Source organism: Marmota marmota, unplaced genomic scaffold (assembly GCF_001458135.2).
Source record: "Marmota marmota marmota unplaced genomic scaffold, marMar, whole genome shotgun sequence".
Classification (NCBI taxonomy): domain Eukaryota; kingdom Metazoa; phylum Chordata; class Mammalia; order Rodentia; family Sciuridae; genus Marmota; species Marmota marmota.
This window is the reverse complement of record NW_026000240.1, coordinates 10,064,505-10,084,254: the sequence shown is the minus strand read 5'-3', so window position 1 is coordinate 10,084,254 and position 19,750 is coordinate 10,064,505. Positions and strand designations below refer to the sequence as shown.

General features: G+C 43.1%; 1 protein-coding gene across 31 annotated transcripts in view; it reads right to left on the bottom strand.

Moving 5' to 3' along the window:
• Positions 1–19,750, bottom strand: part of Mbnl1 (muscleblind like splicing regulator 1) — a 184,446-nt gene that overhangs the window by 86,556 nt on the left and 78,140 nt on the right. The window contains exons 2-3 of one of the 31 annotated variants that reach the window (XM_048794008.1): positions 14,157–14,275; positions 10,907–11,080 (exon numbers count right to left, since the gene is read on the bottom strand). The exons of 28 other annotated variants lie outside the window; for them this stretch is intronic. Coding sequence is in view for 1 of the 3 variants with exons in the window: in XM_015486921.2 (XP_015342407.1) it covers positions 14,157–14,162 (6 nt within the window). In the remaining 2 variants the exon portion in view is untranslated. Of the gene's footprint in view, positions 1–2,437; positions 3,697–10,906; positions 11,081–14,156; positions 14,276–19,750 lie in introns of those variants that run through there. 2 more of the 31 variants (XM_015486921.2, XM_048794009.1) reach the window with 2 other exon arrangements.

Sequence of the window (19,750 nt, the reverse complement as noted above, 5' to 3'; positions counted from 1 at the left end):
ATGGCTAAAAATTATACACCTGGCTTCAGAAGTAATCAGTCCCGAGCTCTGAGTTACATTTTGTTATATTGAAACTTTCTTTTTTCTTTTCTTTCTTCCTTTTTTTTTTGAGAGAGAGACAGAGAGAAAAAGAAAGAGAAGAGAGAGAGAATTTTTTAATATTTTTTTTTTCAGTTTTCAGTGGACACAACATCTTTATTTTATTTTTATGTGGTGCTAAGGATCGAACCCAGCACCCCGTGCATGCCAGGCGAGCGCGCTACCGCTTGAGCCACATCCCCAGCCCCTGAAACTTTCTTAACCCGGGGGTTTTAAAGTCTGACAGAATAACCTGTCCCATTTGTTAGGAATGGATTTGTTTCAGGAATGGCTTTTGAAGTCCAGCCAGGTTGCTGACTTCGGCTTTCACTTCCATAGCTAGGCAGGGCTGCAGAACCCATTGCTGGTGGGATCAGCCTTGCCGGTTACTGAGATACCTACATCATACCAGCAGGGAGCACCTAGATGGCTCCTATGTGAATAAGATGTGCCCTCAAACGCTCACAGTCACAGAGGGAGGTCCTGCTGGCAAAGAAGTTAGACTGCGGGACTTAAGAGCAGTACCTGAGGATGTGGACAAGGCAGCCTACCACCCAGAGCACTGGGATGAGGGACCCCACTGGACAGCTCCTCCCTCACCCGCCTCTCAGGAGGTGTCTAGTCCACCTTCCTTTCAATCCTAAGCTTTCAGGCCCACTTTGCAGACCCCTTCCCAGTTCCTCTGAAGCGGCATTTCAGCCAGGATCCCTGCTTTAATGACCCCCTCTCCCCTCTCCACCGATGGCCGCACCTTTCCTTTGAGGAAAAAGCTGATTCCCCAGCCCTGCAACAGTCCTCGCTTTCTGCTGCTCTCTCCAGAACACCCCTTCTCGTCTCCTTTCTGCTGGACTTCATTAGAGAGCTCTCTGAACCTGCTGGGTCCTCCTGCAGGACTTCCAGCCCATGGGGACTCACCCTCCTGGAATCCAGACTGCTGGCTGCCGTCCTCCTCCCAAGTCTGTCCGGCTGTGCCACTCTCACCCTCCCACCCCATGCCTTCTCTTGCCCTTTCTTGATCAGGCATCTTTCCCATTCCCACCATCCTTACTCTTGCCCAGACTCTGTCACTCTGATTTCTCTTCTCACTAAGAATCACACAGAGACGCACAAGGACTTGTCCTTAGATCCCTTCTTCTGATGGTACCTTCTTAACAGCATGATCCATCCTAGACAAATGACTTCCTATGTTCTTCTGTAAATTCAATGACTCTGAACCCAAACAGCCTTATTTTTCCTGCTTATACTCCCTTAAAAGAAAGAGCACTTTCTATCCTGGCAGAGGGCAACACTGCATCCCTAATTGTCCAAACTAGGAATCTCGAGGCCGTTTTCCACTAACTCTCCTACCTACACATGAGAAACGCTGGTAAAACAGCTGCCTATTACAGAGCATTCACTCTGCCCACTTTTTAAAAGTGCTAACATCTTTCATACATCATCTCAATTTTCCTGCCACATTGACGGGTGGGCTGTGATTTTGTTGTTCAAAATGAAAGACTATAATGAAAAGTAGCAAGTAATTCATCTCCTATTACTAAGATGACGAACAGGTTTATCAAAAATGATACCCAGCCTTTCAGGTTCGGTTATTTCCACCCAGATTTATAAAGAGTGAAAACTCTCCAAAGTGTGGACAAAATCACAGGCTATTGATTAGGAAGTCCATGTTCCACTCTTTTTGTTTTCTTTTTTAACATGATAATTCAACCTACATTCAATAAATGTACGTCATTCAACATAATGTTACATTCAGCTATCATTCACAAAATATGCAGAGGCAAGTTTCCCGCTGTTCTGTTCACTAAATAAAGCCCCTGATGTTTGCCTTTTTTCTTTGATGTTGCTTATGTAGTTTTTTATTTAAAAAAATTTTAATTTGTTTTAGTTAGTTCTACATGACAGTAGAGTGTACTTTGTAACATCATATATAATGGAGTATAATTTCTCATTGTACATGATGTAGAATCACACTGGTCGTGTAGCTGTACATGCACATAGGGTAATAATGTCTGATTCATTCTCCTGTCCTCCTGCCCTGTACCCCTCCCCTCCCTTCTCCACCTAACCTAAAGTAGCCCTATTCTTCCCTAGCCCTGCAGCATTTGCTCATGTACTTTTTTCGAACTACAGAACAAGACAGCGTAGGTAACACAAGTCAAAAACCAGCTCTGCAGCGGGCACTCAGATAACGCAATAGCTAGAAATAAGTGCACAGTCACCCCTGCAGAACTCTTGCTCAGGCACGTGGACACACCCACCTAGCCCAAGAACAGGTCTGGCCCTGAGCAGGCTGAGAGCAGCACTCTTGGGGATGTCCTCTCCCTCTCCTCCAAGGCTCTTCCTCCCCCTCAAGTCCCACCTCTGTTCATTTCTGCAACCACTCCTGCTCCCAGGTGGGAGTAAGGTTTACCGTCCTCTCCGAACTTCCTGACTTCCAACAAGCCCTTCTTCAGAGATGACACTTCACCCTCGTTCTCAGCCTTCGCAAGTGGGTGAAAACCTGAGAGGAGAGGGTTGCAGCTGCAGGGGGTGCCTGCTCAGGTCTCCAAGCCTTCCTGCCACATGCAGCCAAACCTTCAAAGCTACTGAGTGCTGGGTCCTCCTTTAGTGACAATCAAACTAAATGAAAATGGCGACAGGAAACACACCCAGTCCTTCTAAACCACTGTAATTTCTGAACCCACTTCTATTTATTTTGTTTAGGATGTGATCACATGGATCAGCGCTTATTTTTGGAATAGTACTAACTGCCCTGTTGATGATTTGTGCTTTCTCATCTCCTTATTCCCCAAAGCTCTGTAAATGTAGGTAATTCAACATTTTCAACCAAAAATTCTGATCCTGCTCTAACAACAGTCTATTACCACAATGGAACATGGGGGATTTCACCCACGTTCTTGCAATAAATTCCTTGTAGTATTTACTGTTTCCTAAAAAAGGGGGAGAAGAATGTGCTACCTACAAAATTTATCCATGTGTTTGTTCACTCATTCATTTTTCACTATCACATACTCATTTCTTAATAAATATACACAGAATTATCCAGGTGTTTGATGAAAAAAAATGTTTTCTGTTGACATAGTACATTCTACACTCTCTAGTGTTTGTTAAAAATATATTTTCTCCATGAGGAGCAGATGGTACTGTTTTCTGTTCTCTATTTTTCCTCCAATTACATACACTTTCTCACTTGGGAAATATATGTGAAACTATTTTGGACTAAATTTTAAATATCTTCATTTTTAATATCTATGACTTAGCTTGAAGGCAGGGTTTGAACTCTTTCCTCATTCCAGTATTCTTCTAAGTAGATTAAACGTCACATTACAAATTATATTTATAAAAATAATTATGCTTTCAGTTTTAATGCTTGTGAAAGCCACACAGAATTGTGGGATTCAGAAGCAGAATTCAGGAAAAGGCTGGCTTTCCATGGTATGCTTTCAAACATGTATTTCCTGTTACTGCTTTTCAGATAAATGAATGAATTCACAAGATAAAGAGTTACAACAGGTGCAAAACTTCTTTAGCCCCATCCAGCCCAGAGAGGCAAGATGGCAGGCATGCTTCAGAGGACACAGGACACACAGGTGACATTGTGCCCAGATGGGAAGCTTATGGAAACCAAGTGACTGGCTCCACTTGCAGGGCTTTGTCTACTGTCCCCTTACATGACTTATAGTCTTCTTTGCTGACTTCCATCAGAAGGGCTAAATACATTAAAAACCTTGGGTGCAAACTGCACTAACCTGACATAAGGGTCAGCCTATTTGAGCTGCAGGCAGAAACTGGCCCTGTCTCACAATTTAATCACAAACCTAAATTTAAAGTATCTTTGAAATGGAAAATCCCAATATAAAAATAGTTAAAAGGATAAATTAACTGAATTTCAGTTTAGTAAAGATTTTTTTTAAATAAAGCATCAATTAGTACTTTTTAAATCATCAAGTTTTTTTAATGTTACTTTTCAACCTAGCAAAAATATTTTTAAAAATAATTTTGGTTTTAGAATGAAAGTAAATTAAATTCTCCTCTAAGATGTCTTTTTTAAAAGAGATCTGTGTTTGTGCAGCAATCTTAATATAGCAGTTAGTACTGTTCTGTTTATGAAATGTTTGTTTACAAACATGTCAGTGTAGTTCCAAAGTTAAAGTCACACTAAGGAAGCAGGAGCTGTCTCTCAATGGCAGGCTCCACACACGGCCGGGGGTGGGCTGGGGGGTACTGGGTAGACACACTAGGTAACCAGGACAGGACAGCTCTCCAACCTAGGTCAGGAATCATGAAAACTCTGTTATTTCTGTGCTTTTAATTAGAGAAGCTCTGTCCTTTGGTCCCAGGCAGCCCTCACTTTTGATGGAGAAGACAATGGTAGCTTCACATAGCCTGGGCAGACTTCAAAGCTGAACCCCAGGATACACAGCAACACAGGCCTCAAGGAAAACTGACTCTGGAATGAGCCCAGGAAGAGGCCAAGTGGTTGTCCCGGGCCTGGCCAGTGGTGGTCCTCAGTTGGTTCCTAGGATTACAAACACTCCTGAGTTAACCCCCACACATTCTTCTCGGTAGTGATGGGGATGCAGGGAGAAAGTCAAGATGGAAGGGAAACAGTGAATGCGTTCAGACCCCTAGAGTGGCCTGTTCACCCAAAAGGCAAGAATCCTTAAGAAACACAAAGCATAGAAGCCTTAGGTAGATCCTGGTAGGACATTCAACTAAACCACGGAGATGCAGGGCTGATCTGGGGTGGACACAACTGAGGGTCCCCCCGACCCCGTTCCCAGATGGGTACCTCTGCTTCTGTCTTTGGCCAGGCCCCTTCCCCCCTCCATCCCTAAGCTCTGAGCCCCTCACCCCACCACATGGACTTGGCATCTCACATTTGACTTCTTGGTTAAGAAAAACTTCTCCATGCTTTCAGTTTCACCTTTCTCTAGAACTGCTGGTTCTCATCAGCCCTACATCATAAAACGAGGGGCTAAATAGCCACATCTGCTGGGAACAAAAAAAGAAAAGCAAAAAGGAACAACAGCTTTTCAACACTTCGTGGACCTCAGGACTTGTTCTGAGTGGCTTATCTATTCTTTTACCCCCGGAAATGATGCTACAGCTGGCATTATACCCACCATACGTGAGAAATCTAGAGCACACAGAGCTCAAATAACTTACCCAAGGGAAGACAACGGGTAAATGGAAGAGCTGGGGTCGGAGCCCAGGCTACCTGGCTGCAGGGCTGACATTCTGAACCAGAAAGCTAAGCCAGCATGCTCACAATTCCACTCAGCCAATGACATCTGAGGTGACCTTGACTTTCACACACATCCCAGGCCGCTTGACAAGATGGTCGACCAGCTAAATAAAAACCAGTATTTTTAAATATTTCTTTGCCTTATTCTATGTGTCATTTTTTTTTAAATTGCAAGATTCTTTTGAAAACTCCTTCATTGAAAGCAGTTTCCACAGGGGAAATCAGGAGTGATGGCGATCACCAAACACCACTCAGAGCGTCTTCTCCCTTGGCCATGACACCTCTGTTTCTAATGACAAAATTCTCCTCAGGGAGACGATTTTATTTGTACCACTGCCTCTCGTACTTTTTAAAGAGTGAAAGAAAACATATTAAACTGTCAAGAACGCATCCGGGACGAGGGCTGGGAGGAAAAGAGCTAAGTTATTTCAGGTACCTAAGTTATTTCACATGGAAAAGATGTTACCATGAGTTCACCTTGGATTAGTTAAAACATACTGCTTCAGTATCCCAAAATTAGTGCCCAATTAAAATCTGCATAGCAGAGTGCCAAAATTAACAAAAAGCAGGCATTAGGAAATAAGGAATAGGAAAACAAAAACAGTAGGTAAGACGATGTTTCTGAGCCCGGAAAGTATGCTCAGCCCAGCGAGAACTCGGGTACATGCCAGGAAAGCCAAGAATACGGAGAACCATAGGGCTATCATCAGGTAAGTCCTGTTCTTGCAAAAGCCCCTGTGTGTCTCCCAGATGTGCGCATGTCCGTGGGCACAGCAAGAGCCACAGTGAGAGGCCCACGCAGGGGCACATTTGAAAATAACAAAAGCACAGGTGGCCCCACTTTCTACAAAATGAAGTACCTGGGCTACTCATCATTGTTCTCTTCAAACTCAACCTTCTGTCTACCTTCACATCAATGTGTGGTATTTGTAACACAAATTTTAAATGTGACATAACTTAGCACTTGATTTAAGAATTTGTTCTTGAGATGCCCTGGAAAGTTCCACACTATCTTCATCTCACAGAAGTACATCTGCAACATATGGTCTTTTTCAAAATAAGAAGACACAAACATTCACAGAAACATTTGGTTTGATTTTTACTCTCATCTCAAGTTTTCTAAACCTTCGTCAGGTGCCAGCGCACACTATCCAGGATTTGAACCCAAGAGCACTAACATGTCTAGCTGGAGGACACGTCACAGGAGAGCCCACCAGGCCAACTGCAGTCACCTACTGGAACCAGGGCACTACATTGCCCTCCTTGCTCTGAAGGGCACCTGACTCACCATGCCCAGTGCGATCCGCCAAGAGGACCTGACTCACCATGCCCAGTGCGATCCACCAAGAGGCAACCCTAGCTCCAGAAAGATCCTGAGGGTTTGCTGTGTGGTGCTAGTTGAATCAACACCAAAAGCTTTTTGGTATGTCTTCTATGCATGGCACAGACGTTACCTGAAAAAATGCTCTTACTTTATTATTTAAGAAATCAACATCAAAAGAGTAGCGACATCTATAGTAAAAACCAAACCTCACAAGCTCCGCCAAATGGGCCCCACAGGTATGTCAGCCTTCAGACACCACCTGACTACATCATCCACACACTCTTCAAGTGTCCACGTACCACAGGCACAACTTGACAAAGCACAGATTCACAACCCTGCACTGATCACCTCTTTAACACACACAGCAAGATGCATATATATCAACATATCAGGGACTTATTCACAAATACTTTTTTCCTCAAGCCTTTGGCACCAAAATTGAGTTTCCAGTGCCAGAAATATTTTTCACTGTATGAAAAAAAATGAATCTAAATGGATTCCTATAGCTTTCAATTCTTTAAATATATCATCTACTTACAACATTTTATAGATGATATAGAATGCTTTATTCCTACATTGACAGGCCACGCTGACGATGCTAGTTCTGCCCGATCCCCAAACCCAGTTGTTACAAAGATGAGGTACACTCAGCATCATGGCTTTCTCTATGGTTCCTACTGTTTGTGGAAAAGTGTGTGTGTGTGTGTGTGTGCGCGTGCATGTGTGTGCGTGTGTATGTGCATGCATGTTTGTGTGCACGTGTGTGTGTGTGTGCGTATGTTTCCATTTTACTTGGTTTTCTAGTCAGACTTGAGTCTGAACTGGGACTCTTATCACTTGCCAGCCGTGTGTCCTGGGAAAGCCATTTACTGGCTGTTTTCTACATCCTCCCCCTGGGCTGCTGGGCAGACTCCATCTCAGTGCATTAACTCTTCCTAAGTCCCTGACAAGGAGATGACACAATGCATGTTTCGGAGAGGGTGAGGCAAGAGTAGGAGGGGACAAAGACTAAACTGACCCAGGCCAACAGCAAGTGGGGCCAGCAGCCCAGAGCTGTGCTGGGAGGTGCAGGAGAGGCTCTTGGTGGCTACAGGAGGTAAGGACCGGGTGCAGGACTGGCACTCTCCACCCCGGGGGACACTGACGGCAAGGACCTTGAGCATGGACTCCGAAGTCACACTCCCTGGCTGAAGTCCAGGTGTGCAGTGGGGCCGGGGCCTGCTCCCCACCTTGGGCCTCGGTTTCTTCATCTGTTAGGGTGAGGTGATAATATATCACCTCAAGGTGTTTTGTGGAGAATAAATCAGACAATGGGGCTGGGATAGCAGGGGTCAGCACACTGCTTAACCCCAGAGGACACTCTGATAATGAACTGATTCAGCTTCTATTCCATATGGAAATGAACAATAAACAGGGATGTCTTGCTCAGAAACGTCAGCATGGAGCCCCACCCCACCCCCACCCCCCGCCCCGAGATGGCCTTCCCATCAGCTGCTCCCCTGGCAGAGAGCTGTCCTGCTCTCTTTCCTACACGGATGTGCCCAATGCGGAAGGGAAACCTTATCTATTAGGACAAAAGAAACAAGCCATTCAAACCCAATTCTCGACATTCCTTCATATGGGTGGTGAGCAGTCAGCTCCTGGTCCCCAGCACAGACAGTGTGGACAGGACACAGGGCCCAGGAGGCCACGGCTGGGAGCTGGACAGGTGGTCACCCTCAGGAATGACCACCGCCTTACTTTGAGAACTAGCACCTACTTTCTAGGTAGACTAAGGACTTCATATTCTTTCTAAAGTATTACAAAACTATTACTGCAAAAGTAATAAAGGCATTCTCTTCAAACTGAACTTCCTAAAAAGTGTTTGCGTTCTCCCAGCAGCTTGGTTTCTCACCCCGAGGAACTGTGAAAGTTCTGCAGGAACCAGAGAGAGAGAGCCCAGAACATGAGACCCCTAGCTGGGACCCTGCCTTGACTTTTTTAAAAAAGAAAAATAAAGTTACATTTTTAAAAACTGTAATCTCATTATAAACATTAGAATAAAAGCATTAAAATTTCACTTTTTTGTTTTTACATATGAAGCCAATTACCCACTTAAATGTTCTATGAAAGTATCAAAACATTCCATTTCCTTATCCTTTGAGTTCTGGAGGGAATAAAACCTGTATATTTCCAAATATAAATAAAGGACTTTGTTGTATATATTTTAATTCTAAAAAAAATAAGCATCCCCTGGCTTATGTGCCCCCACTACCCAGTTCAGGCCTTGGGGACAACAATCTGGGTACAGGCATGGTACTGTCTCTCTAGAGGCGGGGTTGCCAGAACAGCAGGACACTGGCCAGCTACTGCCTGACACTGTCCTACTCTGGCTGCCCAGCACTAGTAGCTTTTGTTGGGATCACTGGCTATGCCAAAGCAGGTAGTGACCAGCCCCTGGCTTCTGGGCCCTGTCCAGTGGCTTAGCAAGCCTGGGTGCTTATCAGCTGCCACAAGACAAAGGAACATTTGGGTTTTCCTAGCTACATTTTGGACCTTGGCATTATGGGAATATGATTCTACTGGATAACATATGCCTGAGGATTTACGTGTGGATGTCAGTTTGGTGACAGTCACCTGACTTGGAATTAGGTATTCTGAATAGGTCCCATCCATGTATAAAGAACTGCCAAGCTCCAGGCCTCCCCTCTCTTAATGTATTCAAGTAAGAGAAACAAGCATAGCATCTTCACATATTCTCACATTTTGCTTAAAAAGCAGAAGCAACCCTGAACTTGGGGGAAAAAATCAATCATTATTATTACAACACTACAGAGGTCCAGATGGGTACCACAAGAGCTCATTATTCAGTTCAGTCCTTATGTATGGACTCTTCCTCTCCTTCCTCTATGCACAGGTAAAATCTTATGGGAAAAAATGTTGGTTGTCAATATGGCCCTGAAACCTCATGCCCTACTCAGAAAAGCAGCATGAAAAAAAAAAAAAAATCTATGAGATTTGGAATATGAGGATATCTGTTCTTTTGTCATTTTAGAGTACTGACCTACTTTAAAATTGTTAAATATCAATGAAAATAAGGTTTATTATTAAAACTCATCCTAAATAAATACCACCAAATACAGGTATTTTTCATTCTGTACAGCTATCGGTAAATACTTTTCTTTTTCACTTTTAAATATTAAGTTGCCTCTTAAAGCACTGAAGTTAAGGGTTTCTTTGTGGCATTAAAGTAAAAGCCTTGATTTCCCCACTATAGGGAATCAATTAAGGGATTATATTCATATTGAAAAGAAAGCAAAGACGTTAAAAAAAGAAGAGATAGATCAATAGAACGCCAACAATGATCTGTTATTAGAAAAAGCGTGTTAATGTCACGTCACAGATCACTACCTGTGGTCAGAGGCAGGGCAAAGGGGAAGGAGGTGTGCATAGTCACAGCTGGTGCAGAACTGTGACACCAGCAGGGACGCGCGTTTGCTCACTCTAATGTACATAAGCCTGCCTCTCTGTCCCCACACGGGGCCAGCAACCCTGCCCGCTTCTCTGCCCCACACAGGGCCAGCACCCGCCCCTGACCACAGATCCTGCACCCAGGAGATTTATTACCACATGCATGATATTTTTTCCCTAAAAAGCAGGGGTGGGTGGGATAATCCCTTAATAAAATATAAAGTAAAGCCCAAGAGAAAAAAGAGTCCCCGCCTTTAGAATGCCAGGCAGTATTTTTGACAAAGGACGAAAACTTATCCCAGCACCACCAAGATCAGAGCTGCTCTTCCAAATTTCTTTTTAATTCATTAAATTTGGGAATTTATAGATTTTGAGGAATATATTTGTTTACTGTTTTTTTTAAGTATTAATGGAGAAGTTACTAAAATACAAGCATTTGGTAAAATATAAAAATTCTATTTCCATTTTGACCATTTTAAATATCTACAGAATTCTCCTACTAGATACATAATGCAGACTCTGAGACAAAAAGGTGCTTCACAGATTCCAATTCAAAAACTAGAGTAAAATATTTTAAAAATCCATTCAATGCCACATTCAGTATGGAATTTGCAAGTATCCCACACATTTTGTAAAAGTGCTTTTAGTAAGTAACTCCCCCATCTAGGACTCTGTGATCAATTAACAATGTTGGCTCCGTCATCAACACAGGGAATACTCTTTAACCACACTAAAATCACTTGCATTCCATCTGGGCTAGGTATTCTAGCTTCTAGAGCAGCTGCCTAGAGAACTGAGAGGCTTACCTTCCCACACCGTCTGCAGGTTTCCTGAGGTCTGGGTCAACAGCCGCGTTCTTCCTGCCCGGGCCTGAGGGCCTGCAGAAATCCCAGCACCTGCTGCTACCCAAGGGCTGAGGCTGGACAGTTTTGCAGGGTGTTGACAGCAGGACCCCCGAGCCACAGCCAAAGCTGGGAAGCCTTAACAGTAGAAGCAAGCACAGAGGACACTGGGGCACCCAGCACGCCCCTCCTGTGCAGCAGGGAGGGAGCACCCACCCTTGAGGGCTGAGGGCAGCCAGCCGGGACCAGACGGGGCCAAGAAGAGAAGCCAGGGCCACGCAGCACAAGACCCAGGGAGAAGGAGAACAGCCAGAATGGGCTCGGTGGCACCTGATGACCAACCCTTCCCGCCCTCCCAGGACACAGGCAGCAAGGAGAACAGCAAGGGATCCTGGGAGAGAGCCACTGGCACATCCCTAAGGGAGCCAGGACTCATGGGGGAAGCGTGTGGAGAGCTCCTTCTAGAAAGGAGTGAGGATGCACTGCAGCACACCTGCTGGGTGGAGACCAAAACAGTGACAGTGACACCAGAGGATGACATCCCGTCATCACAACCTCCACGTCAGAGATTCACCAGTGAAAAACAGGCACCAGGACATGGAGACTAAGAATGGACTTTTCTGGAAGCAGGGAGACAATGGAAAGACTCTGGGCTGTTTTTTAAACTGAAAGAAAACTGAACTTGTTTTGAAAAGCACAACATGTATTTCAGCAAACACAGCACTTGCTACTAAGATCAGATGAGGGTGGCTGGGAGTGATAGGGAGGAGAGTTTGAAGAAAGGGGGCAAATGGACAAGGGGGCAGAGATAAGAAAGGGAAGGGTGGGAGAAAGGGCGGGGAAAGAATCCAGGGGGCGGTGAGGCACTGGCTCTCAGGATTGAGACCCTCATGAGGCTCCTTGCAGAGACCAGAGCTTTCAAAGGCCATTTCCAGCCCTGCAGTGACACACCAGCCTCTGGGAGCCCACCTGGAGCCCACGGAACAGGGAACACCAGGCAGCCACAGGATAGATCCTACTACAATTCTGCTTTGACAAGCTGGATGAAATCAAGTCAGAAACTAAATATACACTCTGACAGGACCTTAATAACCCAAAGCGCATCAAGTGGCAGTGGCAGGCACCACTGAGGGACTCTCACTTCTTCCAGACTAGCAGGGGAGGGGACTGACCACGCAAGGCGCTTCAGACTTGCTTCAAAAACAGGCGAGAAGAAACCCAAATACCCGACAGCAGTCGTGTGTATGGCATCTCGACCTCACGTATCGTATCGACCTGTATTTTCTTCAAATCCAAGGTGACGAAAATAATCTATTTTACCTTGGGGCCAAATTGCTCGAACGATTTCATGATTACTTGAAATAACGGTTTTTTGAGAAAAGTCAGCTTCCTTCCCTCACTTCCAAAATATATGTTGTTAGCCACATATGAGATGGTGAAGCTGCTTCTCGGGCTTCTCCACTTCTGATAACTAAGTTTCAGAGATTGTTACCAAATGAAAGGATCCCTGCACTACAGAATCCCAAATACTGCTTGAACACTTGGTATTTTAAATCTGAAAGAACTGGGATTCTCAAAAAAGGAAAAAACTTTCTCCTTAAAAACAATTTTTTTTTCAATAAATGTATGTGGTTTGGACTAAAATTTTAAATTTTGAAACATTAGCCTATGAACCTATCAGTGACAGGGGAAGATGAGGTGAGCCCTATGGCAGAAATGAACTGGAAGCCACCACTTGTATTATGTAATCATTTGAACTCAAATTTTTAAAAAAAAATGTAGTTTGTATTTCTGCACCTATGTTCTCATTCCCACTTAGGAAAACCAGTTTTTAGCAAATCTAGACAAAAAATAAAACAAACCTCAAAAATATGTAAATAAATGTTGGTGATCTGAAATGGAGTTCATTCACTGATTTACAAACTCATTAAGACCACACAGCATGTCATTTCATATAAACATAAAAAATCGGGACCAGCTTCTTTTAGATAAAAAATCAAATTGTGAAGAAAATATGTTTCATAAGAGTCGATTATCTAAATGGAAGTCGCCCTAACCACTGTTAAGCTCCCCAAGGGAAGGAACTTTGTAAAGTCGTGCCCAGTTGTATCCTCAGTGCCCAGTTGTATTTGGGCGCCCAGTCTGCCTAGCAACAGGAAGTCCTGCAAATACTCACTAACTGGCTCCATGTGGAGAAGGCGCTCAGAGGAGTGTGTGTGCAGAGGGGCCTATGGTCTGACTAATTCACTAAAAGTTAAAATGAAGTTAAACAAGTCTTCCTGCATAACTTGTCAGAGTCTTTGTTGCTCACTCTAAGTACCCAAACTTAGCTGTCAACGTTTTCATGAAATGTCTATTAATCATAGAACAATTCTTCTAGGAAAATGTGGTATATATCTTCATGGAAAATTTAAAATTCCTATTTCTTCCAATTTTTTAACAAAAGACACACATAAGCTATAGATTGGTACATATTTGTGTCTGATATAAATCATGAAGATCATCTAAATATGCAGATAGATATTTCTAATCATATATTGTTTTGTCAAAAAAGGGGTCTACTTTGAGAGGAAATTTTAGTGTAAGATCTTTGATAGCTCAAAGTATTCATTTGATTAATAAAAGGAACCTTGAAGATAACCAACTTGTATTGGTACATGAATACATTAGCAATAAAAAGTTAACTGCTAATGTCAAAGGTATATCCTGTGCCATTCTCTAATACAAGTGTATTTCATACTAGTTTGCTTATGTCATCATCTGAATTGAAAACAGTATTCCTGGCAATAGTCATGCATACAAAAGAATCTAATTTAAAATTTTACAATCTACTCATGTGAAAAAAGAATGAGCTCATTTGGAAATGAAGAACAAGTAACTGCTTTCAGATAACAGGCATTTTTTAACTTGTGAGTCTAATATGAAGACAAGAGCAGAGATTGATTACTGACTAAGAAATAACTTGGAAAGGCATCCACTGAAGCAGCCGACAAACTTTAGGGTTAGCATCTTCAAGTAGTGACGCTGGAAGACAGTGGGAACTTTAGTCATGGAACACTTACTCAGGAGTACGGTCACGTCACTAATGTGAAAAATCATGACCCCTCTCTAAAGCAAAGTTCCTGAGGGCAGAGCACCAGAGGCCAGGTTCCCAGGGGCGCCCACCCCACGGGCATCTGGGCACCCTGGCTCCACACCTGCCTGGTTCACTCACCGGCATCCATCCATCAGCCAATGCAGCAACTGTCTTCCACAGAGAAGATACGGCTTCTTCTGGACCTGGTGCAATGAAGGATGCTGAAGGCTCCCCTCCACCACATCTCCCGAGAACTGCTGAGCACGGGAGTGAAGGACGCGCCAGGTCAGCCACTCTTCCGTCCCAGCAGTATTAGCAGCAGCAGCGGCGGCAGAAGCTGGAGCAGACCACTGAGACCCTCCTCCTGGCAGATGCCAGCCAAAGCATGATGGTTCCCACCTGCATGGAGCTTCCGGTCCCCTGCACCTTCCCACAGGGTGTCAACACAGGAGGTCCCTGGGATCCCACTTAGCTCTGCTCCCCAGTCAAGGTGATGCATATTCCAAGTTTCCAGTGCCATGGGAAAGCATGATCTTCAAAGTTTAAAGTTTGCTTTACTGTAAGGCCACCCTGATGCTCTCTTTTAAATTTTTCCTTCACCCTCCCCACTCTCAACAAGCAAATAGATCGCCCCAAATTTTCCTGCTAATCAAAGAAAGGCTAATAAAATGACTGCTGCCAAGCAATTTTGGTCACTTCTTCCATAATAATCTATCTGCCTCCCTGGCATGGAATCTTCTTTCCGCAAATGCTAATGTTTTCCTAATCTTTACAACACTCAGAACAGATGGGGAAATATCAGGTCTCATGATCTACATTTTACAGAACAAGCCATGAACTCTTTGCTCCCACATTTCATTTCCGTTTGACGTTATTGATCCGTTGTTTTTCTTTTCAGTGGCATTCAACTTTAGCAAGGGACCAGAATGTTGCTGGACAGCAGAGCTAAGCTGTAACAACATTAATAAAGCCTGTGCTTCACTTAACTGATTGACCCAGAGTTAAAATCCTACAGATATAAAAAGTACCAAGAAGGGTTTTTTCCCCATAACTTAAGTAGCTCAACAAAGGATAAGTGAAAAGAAAAAAAAAAGATGAACATTTTCCTAATCATTTATTAGAGAACCCTCAACACCAAGACATGTGTCACCTGCATAGTAAAGAATAATAATCCTCATTAGGAAAACTGAAATCCCTGCATACACGGATCCCAAGTGTGATGTGTGGCCTTGCAGGAGTCCTTCAAATTGCTCTCATCGTCACCTCTGCAATGAGGAGCAGCAGTGCTCACAAGCCCAGCTGCCCAGTGCCCGTACTGCTATCAGGGCTTCACAAACGCTGCCCCATGCAATCTGCACAACACCACTGAAGAGGAGATTGGCCCCATTCTGGAACTCAGGAAACTGAGGCTCCCCTGGGTCGTGTAACCTCCAGGTCACAGAGCTACCAACCCAGGCTGCACAGTTCTGGGAGCTACAAATCCCCTCCTTACAAGTACAGCACTAATTTCGGCTTTCATTTACGTGCTTATTTGAAAGTTTATCTTTGACAAGGCAGATATTACAAAATGACTAGCAGTAAGATTGACTAGCAGTTATTGTGTCGTGTCCTCAAAGTCCACAGGTCCTTTGTGTGTGTTATCTGACTGAAGACTCACAAGAACCCAGCAAGGTAGAGATGCTCCTTTGCATAGGGTGCCTCTGATCAGTCTGAGGCATAGAGTGTTAACTAGGTTGTCCAAGGTCACATGACTGACACAGGACAAAGGCAAAATTGGCCTCCAGGGAATGCAGCCCTTGAAGAGTGGCTTTGGACTCCCCCCACACACCCGCCCCTTCCTGCTTCTGGAAAGCTGACCCAGTGTCAGAGCTTTTCAAGAAAGGGGATGAGGAGGGTCAGGCTGCCCGAACCTTGAAGGTGCAAACCTAAAATGGCCCCCTCCTTCTCAAAAATTTAAAATACAGAAATCTGTGCATAAGCTTATGGAGGCACATTGCTCTTTTGACGTTTACTAGCTCAAGGAGTCACAAACAATTCACGTGAATCTCAGATTCTGGAACATCAAGGACAAATGCCATTTCCTTGGATTTCCGAACTCTCCAGAGGCACCAACAGGGAAGAAACATCATTACCTTCACAATGCCTGTCATTCCATTTGGGGACTTCCAGTCACACCAACACTTCACTCCCATCTTGGCAAACCAATGTACTGATATGCAGGGCCTAGACAAAAGTCATGTGTTCAGAGAGAGCTTCAGAAGTCCAAGGGTCACCCCTTGAGACACGGTCTGGAACCATCCCTGGACCACAGAACTTCCTTGCATATTCAGCAGCTGAAATGGCCTTCTTTGAAGGGCCCTTTGAGGACACAAAGCCACTGGACAGTTAAATCCAACAGCCAGAGCCCTAAACCTGAGAAGGAGAAGGCAAGGAAGACTGAGAAACCAACCTGTTTCTTTAATTTGGCAGCAAGCCTAACTTTATGGACTAATTTTGTCTATCTTCAGCTATTTTAGGCCTAACAATATAAATCAGCACAAAAAAAAAAAATCAATGAGAGCCTCAGAGAGTATACACACCTATGGCAAAGGCACTTTCCCTGTTAAAATTAAGCCATAGCTTTAAGAAATACAGCCACGTGGTAGCATTTAGCAAAGACCTTATTTAGGTGCCCATGTGGCATAGCTTGAGGTGATGTGTCACTTAGAGTTGATTTACTCTCCATTAGACTTGTAATCAATAGTCACTACAGAAGGAAGGTGCCAATCTGTACCCAGCCTCTAGATAATTGCAAAGCTGCAGAACTCCCTGGTAGTGGTGCTACACACAGCAGCAACAGAAGCTTGATTTACCTTTTGGCTGACAGCAGATTTAAATCTATCTCCATCTCCAATCTCAAGACTGAATTTACAGTAAAATTATTCAAAAATTCTAAAAAGCCCACATCCTAACATCTTTGGGTGAGAAAATCAAAGTAATCCCATAGGCTTTTACAGAAGATGGATCATAACAAACAATTTTTATGACCTTGGCATTACTAAGTGGTAGACCAGAAAAATTCATGACTCATCCAAGCAGCCATCCAAATACATACGGTAGAGCTACAGACAGAGAAAAGATACAGACATGGATGCAGACAGGCAGGTGGACTTCTCAATTTATCCTCGGCAACTCCAGTCCTTCCTTGCTAATTCTAATGACAGTGCAATTAACCACACTCAAGTATCTAATAATTTTAAAACTTTACTTTTAAAGTGCTATCAAAGGAACAGTTGTAGATGAGTAACAGCTTCTTATCAGCTCTCACTGGGTCTACTTTTTATTTAATTCCTCAGATATGGCTTTATCTGGAAATACATTAATAAATACAAATTCTAGGCACACTTGGGCACACCAGATGAGGCTGTTCTGTGCTCTGCAGCTTCTCCTGCAGACTAAACTATCCACCAGTCTGGACTAATACTAAGCCATCTAAGAGTGCAAAGCTCTAACAGTGCATCACAATTCCTGAGTCACCCTGTCCTCACAACCTTACGCTTTAAACAAAACTAAAGAAAATCCACAAGTGACTCAATATGACCTAGTGTTTCCAAACCAGGAAAAGGAAGGACTTTCGGTGTTGGAGATAACATTTTTCTGTAGCTTGGAAAATAAACATTTCCCACTCAGTGATGCCTGGGGTGCGGGCAGAGACAGAACAGAAAGAGAGAAATAGAGAAATAGGATTTTTCCTCCCAAAGCAGTACTTAGTGTTTGTGTTACCTGGCTATTAATGCAGGAATTAGAATTTACCTAGAAAACTTTGTGAACAAGAGCCATGAAACTGTTGCCATTTACATCAGAATCAACAATTCTTACTGCCAATGAACTAAACGACACAGAAAGTTATATTCCAGATCTTGGGATCCTAAATTATTTGGATATCTTCATCTTAACATGCATAAGTCATTTTCTACCGCTAAGTGAAGACAGTATATTTTTCTCCTGATACAAAAAGGAGCAGATTTTCTCCTTATATCATGCTTACATAAGCCTAGCATCGTTTACTTTATTTAAAATACATTTTACAAAATCTGTTATTTACCAGAGTTGCTAAAGGAAAGCCAGTAAAAGCTAAGAGCTTTACATCTGCCAGGGGCGGACACAGGTGATCCACCAATGTGACACTGTGGATGACCAAGGCATCCTGAGGGCTTCCTCTGTAATCATGCATTCTCCCACGCACCAGCACCGTTCAGGCTACCAGGTTGCTATCAAGAGCACAAAACCTATATCTTCCACATCAGGCCTGTATACGGGCCCAAGGTTCAGTTCATTCCCACTATGGAGTTCTGAGGCAGGTACTTTAATATTCCCATTTGACCAATGAGAACAGAGTGGAGGAAAATGTGTCCAGCAAAATGTGTTTCATGAATGTCCCTGAGAACCTAAGTAGATCCTGGAGGTTAATGAGACTCCGTGAACACACACACACACACACACACACACACACCCCATGTGTACCTTCTTATTTTCAGTGACAGGGAACAACATAACTTTTTGTACAATACATAGACTTAAATTCATGTTTCTAAGAATTTACACAAATAATTCTTAAAATACTTGGAAATTGCTACTTCTTCACTTTCAGATGAATGGACTGTATCAGTGAACATCATTCCACCTGAAGAAAGCGCACACCCAAGACATCCAGAATGCTCATTTTTATCCAACACTTGAAAATGATGGAACTTCAGCTTATTTTCAAAGAAATATAGCTTCTTTGTTCACGTTTGACAGAGCTGTCTGAGCGAAGCCAAATCAACTCTGTAAAGGAGTAAACATCGTTCTTTTATTTTTTACAGGCTTTCTTAATCCCTGAGAAACTTCTCCATTTTCGTTCTGTTTATTATTAATATAAACTTTATAATTTGATACTAAATACTACTCGTGTTCTTTGTTTAAAGCCAGTTTAGCTCTGATTGAGCTGCCCTCAGCCTCTGGGGACAGGCACTTCCAGGCCACATTCCTGCTGAAAGCACGCCTACCCTCACCCCCTAGTTTTTTCTTTTCCTCCCAGAAATGACTAATCTTCCTGTTATTGGACTCTTCAGTTTTTCCCTTGCGATTCCTTTCATTTGCATAACGTTTACTTTTCAGGGGCTCTTTTTAGAACTTTACTACCATCTCCTTGGTGCTAGCCTTCTGTTTTCAACAGATTAAAATAGTCAATATTTATGCATTAGCAAACTTTTTTGGTCAACTTCTATGCTATTCAGATGAAGCTACTTCCTCAAGTCAAAAATGCAACTACTCTTTCAATGGATATAAATAAATAACCCTTTGTTGATCTTCAAAGTTAAATTCAGACTAATCCTTAGTGTTACCAGATGCCACAATTAAAGGGTTTAGATCTTTCTTCTCCTTTCAAATTTCCTGATAAGGTACTCAGGCAAAGCAAACAGAATACCACTCCTTTTAAAGGCCTCTTTCTTCCCAGCCACTTCTCTGTAACATCATAAAATGTATTACCCTGGTTTTATGAGCACAACCTAAATAAAGCTTTCCTTATTTTCTAATCAATTGTAAAATATAGTATAATTTCATGCCAAGAATTTGTCTTCTCTATAATCCCAAATAATTGTAATGGTTCTGTTATAGCATCTGAACTGGAGTAAGAGCTGTGTCTCTGCTCTTCAGAAAATATTCAGGAGACTTCTAGAATTACAGTGATCAGTTAAATAATGTATCCT